At 45.5% G+C, this 6,386-nt stretch overlaps 2 protein-coding genes across 2 annotated transcripts in view; both read right to left on the bottom strand.

Annotated features, from left to right (window-relative positions):
* Positions 1-2,203: 2,203 nt before the first annotated feature.
* Positions 2,204-4,337, bottom strand: apnl (actinoporin-like protein). The gene is made up of 3 exons (XM_079746619.1): positions 4,178-4,337; positions 3,514-3,618; positions 2,204-3,163 (listed from the first exon to the last, which is right to left on the bottom strand). The coding sequence occupies exons 2-3, from the start codon at positions 3,615-3,617 to the stop codon at positions 2,719-2,721; spliced, it is 549 nt and encodes a 182-aa protein (XP_079602745.1). The 5' UTR covers position 3,618; positions 4,178-4,337; the 3' UTR covers positions 2,204-2,718.
* A 676-nt stretch (positions 4,338-5,013) lies between these two features.
* The window catches only part of LOC307082213 (uncharacterized protein), a 2,973-nt gene continuing 1,600 nt past the window's right edge, over positions 5,014-6,386 (bottom strand). Inside the window, exon 4 of the mRNA XM_079745710.1 lies at positions 5,014-5,775. Within this exon, the coding sequence (XP_079601836.1) occupies positions 5,346-5,775 (430 nt within the window). The 3' untranslated portion in view covers positions 5,014-5,345. The remainder of the gene's footprint in view (positions 5,776-6,386) is intronic.

Here is a 6,386-nt window from a genome sequence, read left to right as displayed (position 1 = left end):
CACACACACACACACACACACACACACTCACACACACACACACACACATGCACACACACACACACACACACACAGACACACACATAGCCCATTGCACCATTTCAATATAGCAGCCTTAAGGTAGGCTTTTAATTTCTGCCGCTAATAAATAGGTCTTGTCATTTTTGGATATTTGAATGCTTCAGGTTAATACATTTAAATGTATGCAGGTACAATGAGCACACAAAAGGGAGCTTTACAGTGAAAAAAAACACATTTGTGGGAATTTATTCCCATTTAAAAGTGCTGGCAAACAAGAGTTTCTCGCTCAGTGTGAGTGACTCCATCTGTAGCCCCATCTGTTTATAGACACGGTGTGTCAAGGGCTGCTATTCACTAGCTGACAATGCTTAAGGGATTGAGCCTATACACACCTAGTTTATACCGATATTTGTGCATAGCTCTCGTGCACATGCAACAGTGGAAGCATTGCATAGGCTGCTTTGTATCAGGAGGCGGTTGGAACTGGATTAAACTGAACTGGAAAATACATAAACGTACACACACGAAAGCAGGCCGGCGATGATGTTAAAATAATTAAAAATAACTTCCCTGTGAGACGTTCATATGAGAAGATGTGTAGTTTTACCTCTTCTTTGTTATCAGTAGGCCTACTTGCTGTTCACTTGAATCAAATGTGTCCCCTGGGATTGTGATGGAGTAGCACAGTGACACACGTCATTTCACTTGAAGTTGTCGTTTGATTCCGGTTAGTGAGCGTAATGGGTTTCGATGCATCTGTGGCATACTGGTTAAGGAGTGTGACTGGTAACCAGAGGGTGGCCAGTTCGAATCCCGAGCCTCCAGCGATGAGGTGCCCTTGAGCAAGGCACCTGAAACCCCCACCTGCTCCCTGGGCGCTGCACCGCAGCAGCCCACTGCTCCGGGAGTGCCGGTGTGTCCCCCGTGCACGTGCCCCATGTGTGTGGACCTCTGTGTGTGTATGTGTTCACCGTCTACCCGGATGGGTCAAAAGCAGAGAAGAATTTCCCCCTAAAAAGGGATAAATAAAGGATAACTTAACTTAAACCATTCGAATTATGAGGTCTTCACCTATCAATTACTTTCTATCCTCTCCCCAAATCGGCCCTGTTCTACATACAGACTGTTCAATCGGCTTTGAAGCACACTACGCTAATATGCATACATATATAGCATCGTTTGACCATGAATGAGTGTTCAGAGTTAAATATGTCTTCTGTCTTTAGTATGAAAGCATGCTAATGAGAGGAGAGTTCTCCACTTGAGGACTGCAGTCATCCACTTGTCTTTAGCTAGCTTGGAGTCCTTTGGGGATTATATCACATATAACAAGGAAGGTGTCTTCAGAAATAACACTATCCACTAGTCATGCGGCTATAAACACAAGCAGTGGATTTCACACTAACAATCACATCTTTTGTATTTATAATATATTGTTTTATTTAGATTTATTTATTTATTTATAAGTGTTAAATCTCCCTTGGTAAAATAACCAAACAAACTAACAGCTGTCTGTCGAGTCATTGGCTATTAGAACGATTAGAACTGACGTTCAACTCTAAGTTGTAGTTCAAGAAAACCTCTACTCTAGAATGCTGGTATTTTGGTAAAAAATTCTAATTCAGTGACTGTTAGTCCATACTTACATGCATGGGATTATAGGTATTGTTACTACTCATATTTCTCTGAATTAGTTGGTTAATTGGTAAAACTTGTGGTTGAAAAATGTGGACAGATGTTTGCCAGTATGTTGGCTAGTGCACGTTGTATTTTTGAATACAACCGAAAAATACCACACTGCTTGTGAGTTTATATGCAAATCACACCCTTGAGCCGCCTTTGAAATGAATGCAAAATAAAAACTGTGCATTATTAGATGATTGCTTAACTCTGGAAGGTATTTTGGTTTTGGCTGATAATGCGGGTGATAAAGAAGGTGTGTCCCTTCCTAAACCTGTTCCAGAAGAAACCCCCATGACAAAACCGTTTCACTTGCTACACACAAACCGCCACCCATTGATTCAACAACCACATCTCAGTTGTACAGGGATATCCAGAAGACAGAGATCCCTCCATCTGCAAAACCCATTGTGTTCCACAGAGCAATAAAACCCATCCCACACAAACGTGTACCATTGTGTTCAAGGCATAAGAAGAATAGACGCTCAAACAGAAATGCCTTTGAAAAATGCTTTATTTCTCTGCCATTGACAACAATGTCGTGGATAGACAAGCCCCTTCAGTATTTTTTATGAAGTTATCTAACCCGTGTCCTGTGAATGCTTTGATGCCGGTTTCTCGAGGATGACGAAGATAAATGCCATCGAAACAGACAAAGGCTTCGAAAATAAAGACGAGGCGAATATGGGGTCTGGATTCATAAACAAACTAAACTCCAATTTCAAGCATTTTTTTTTCTTTTAATCTAGAGGACGGGGTGTAATGCCTTTTTTTTATAGATTCAAAAACAATTCTTACATGCAGGTGTGCTGCGTGTGTGTGTGTGTCACTAAGGCATAGACGCACTCTGCCAGGCACCTGCCTTGAAGTAGATTAATGGGCTTCTGCCATAGAAGAGATTCAAGGCGACGGGGGGGAATGGAAGAGAAAGAGAACAGACTGGGGGGGACGGGAGGACGGACGGACGGACTACACCGGGGGGGGGGGGGGGGGGCTGAGAGCACCCGCGGCAACTCCTCAATGGTGTTGATTGGGAGTGAACAGGGAATCCCAGACCTCCACCTTCATGATGGAGCGGCCCATGGGCGACATGGTGGCCTTGATGTCCAGGTAGCTTCCGGCGAAGGAGATCCCGGAGCCCACCGCCTCCTCCCGGACGAAGTGCTGCTGCTTCTTGTCGTAGTACATCTCTTTGTAGAGCGCGGCGTCGCACTCGCGCCCCTTGGGGTAGAGGCCCACGGCGAACCAGTTCTTGTACAGGTTGTAGTCCCAGGGCACGGAGAACATCATGGCCACCGTCTCGATGTAGTCGCTGCGGGTGCGCTCGTAGAGGTCGTAGGTCAGCACGCCGACGCTGCCCGTGGCCTTGGAGCTCGACTTGCTGAAGGTGCAGACCTCCGTGTGCAGGGGCCGCACGGTGGGCTGCGGAGGGTTGTAGACCTCGCCGCTGTCCAGGAACACCCTGTTGGTCACGCACGCCCACGCACACACACACACATAGACACACGCGCACACACATATACACACACATATATACAAACACACAAGCACACACATACATATACATTCACATATACAGACACATATACATATACACACACAAACACACACACACACACACACACACACACACACACACACAAACACACACACATAAACATATGCACACACAAATACAAATACAAATAGTTCAGGTGAATTATTCTCAGTCATAGATATAACACAGACACAGATCCATTACGCTGTTTGGCATTGTTCTGAGTTCATGCAAAGGAAGGACGGGGGCAAGGGGGGGGGGCGGGGGTGTCTTACCTGGGGTTAATGAGGCAGTAGTTGTTGGTGACGTTGGAGATCTCAATTGTCACATTTCTCCTAGTAGTGATATTAGCAGCCACAGCTTCGGCAGATTCTGACATCCTGAAACGTTTATGTGATTAGAGTGGGGAGTTCTGTCTCTCCCCCCTCTCTCTCTCTCTCTCTCTCTCTCTCTCTCTCTCTCTCTCTCTCTCTCTCTGGGGTGAATTATTCAGCATTAACAAGACATGCTAGATGGCGCACTGCAACCCTAATCACTATTGTGTTCTACCAAACTTGTTGAATAAATGATTCAATTAATTAATGATTCCCTTTTGCCTCTGCAGATGCACCATTCGAGGAGAGAGCCCGGAGATGAGATGGGCGAGGCCTCTCCGAACCTGATCCAATATACTAAACGTTTTCAGCAGAGTAAGTTGTGAAGCCCACGGCAGTAGTTTACACGGATCATTAGTCTGATTCGTGTTACTGTAATTGGTCATTATTCAGTTCATTATTAAAATAGCAATCATCAAAGTTGCAGTTTAAGAGAACGGAGCAAACAAGCAACATTGATGCATAAAAAACATTGGTCTACCCTCAACAAAGTGACCTACTAAAGGTCCCGAATTTGAAATGTCAGCTTATATTCAATAAACTATGCCAAAGAAGATATCCTTACCTGTGCAGCAGCTCTTAACTTCAAGATCCAAAATGGGAAAAGTAAACTAAAAGTTGACGTCGTTTCTTTTCTTCCTACAAGGATCTGTCCTTCAAAAAACTAAAACCCTCCCTCATGAAACCCTAACCAGCAGTACGGTACACACCCTGTTTGGAAAAACACAGTCACGCAGCCCATGGTATGAAAAAAAGAAAAAAAAAGAAGTGGGATGTGAATCACAAGGCAAACAGTTTACTACAAAGTGGGTTGCCACGCCCTGTTTTTCTTTTTTATCGTTTGGTTTAGTTTATACACTTACCAATGATTTGCATCTGTTTTGCTTGAGAGAGAGATGAGAGATGAAAAACCACATTCCTTGGCTTCCCTGTGTTTGTGTGTGTTTGTTTGTGTGTGTTTGTTTGTGTGTGTTTGTTTTTGTGTGTTTGTTTGTGGGTGAGTTTCTAAGGAAGAATCACTGGAAAGGCTGGGGTTGCTAGGGAAATGGTTCCTGTGGTATTGCGCAATGGGACCAGCAAGTGAGCACAGGCGTCCGTTGGGCGAATTTCGTAACATTTTGTTAAACGTGAAGTAAAGAAGGATGGGGGTGTCAGAGCTCCCATGGCCTAACCACATTCCTCACACCCCCTTCCTCAACCACCAGCCATACAATGTACCACAACCACAGCTTGTGATCCTATCATTATCATTGACAGCTCGCTCATACAACGTTGTTGTGTCTGTCATTCACAAACAGATATATTTAGGAATGCTTTAGTCTTTCAGGAATAATGTGAGGGAATCCGCTTCTGGGATGGGGATGTGACAATGACAAAGAAACGAGAATCAAATCAATCAAACAATGTTATATATCTTTTATTCAGATGGTAAGAACAAAACAAGGCGCATATTGTACACAGTTTTAAAAGCTGACGGAGAACACAAAGACCTTCTGATTGAGATGAAGCCACCAGTTGCGCCACCCCTTAAAAAACAGTGAGCACGCCCTCTGCGGCCCGGACACTTTAAAGGATCGGTATATATCCCTTATCCCACCGATTGTGTTTTTAAGGTGACATATTAAACGATTTTCAGAACGGCTTGTAATGGCTAATCACACTCACACCTGGTGGTTCGATATGTCCCCTTTAACAACAAGGCAGACCTCTAGTACTTTTCCGTGACATCTCTTCTAGTGTGTCATTTTGTCATAGAGCTCCACCTTCACGATGGCCTTGCCGATGGTGGACATGGTGGCCCTCAGCTCCACCTGCCCCGTCTTGTACTCCATCCCGCTGCCGTTGGCGTCGGAGCTGGCGCACATGCTCAGGTCCTTCCCGCCGTACATGGTCTCGTACAGGGCCTTGTCGCAGGCCCGCGCCACCTCGACCACGCCCACCGCCAGCTTGTTCTTGTAGAGGTTGTGGTCGAAGGGCACGGAGAACATGAGGGCGGCGCGGTGCACGGCGGTGCGGTTCTGCATGTGGAAGAGGTCATAGGTCAGCAGGCCCACGGCCCCCGTGGCGCTGTTGTCATCCTTGTCGAAGGAGCACACCTCCGTCTTGCCCGTTCGGACGGTGGGCTGCGGCGGGTGGTAGCTGAAACCGCTGGCCATGTAGACCCTATGAGAGGGAGGGAGGGAGGGAGGGAGGGAGAGAGAGGGAGAGAGAGAGAGATAAAGAGGGAGAGAGAGAGAGAGAGAGAGAGAGAGAGAGAGAGAGAGAGAGAGAGAGAGAATGGTAGGAGAGGCACAAAGAGAGAGAGAGTGGGATATAGAGATGTTTATTACTTGGCAACCGTCACATGGCAACCGCCAAGCCACTGACATTTCATTACTTTTGTGTACATACGATTTTCTGCTTTCATGGAATAATATCGTCCGACACTGACACAAATACAAACACAAATACTAAGAACCCATGATGATACCACTGCAATAATTCATAGAGAATATATATCAGATCATACTTTGGAATAATGCAAATAATTCACTTTTTAATTTCGAACACAAACAAAAGTTTTGTCTTTATTTCGGGGGAACTTTGGCAGAGGTATGCGGCGTGCCTGTGAGTGCAGGGTACTTCCAGGGTGAAACAGCTTGGGCTGATGGATAGAGCGTGACTGTTGCAAGTGCTGCTATGGACTTATAAGCAACAGAAAGCAAACCTCCATGCAATGTGAAATGGGGTGGAGTACGTCAGCGTATGATGGATAGGTGGATATTTTCAGGGAA

This window comes from Pollachius pollachius, assembly GCF_949987615.1.
Source record: "Pollachius pollachius genome assembly, chromosome: 11".
In the NCBI taxonomy this organism is placed as follows: Eukaryota; Metazoa; Chordata; class Actinopteri; order Gadiformes; family Gadidae; genus Pollachius; species Pollachius pollachius.
Note: the sequence above shows the minus strand (reverse complement) of the source record. Positions and strands in the feature narration are given on the sequence as shown.

Excerpts from the sequence above, each read along its gene's own strand:
- apnl (XM_079746619.1), bottom strand. The coding sequence starts at position 3,617 with ATGTCAGAATCTGCCGAAGCTGTGGCTGCTAATATCACTACTAGGAGA. Across the intron at positions 3,164-3,513 it reads TACTGCCTCATTAACCCCAG|GGTGTTCCTGGACAGCGGCG; the intron begins GTAAGACACCCC and ends CGTGACCAACAG.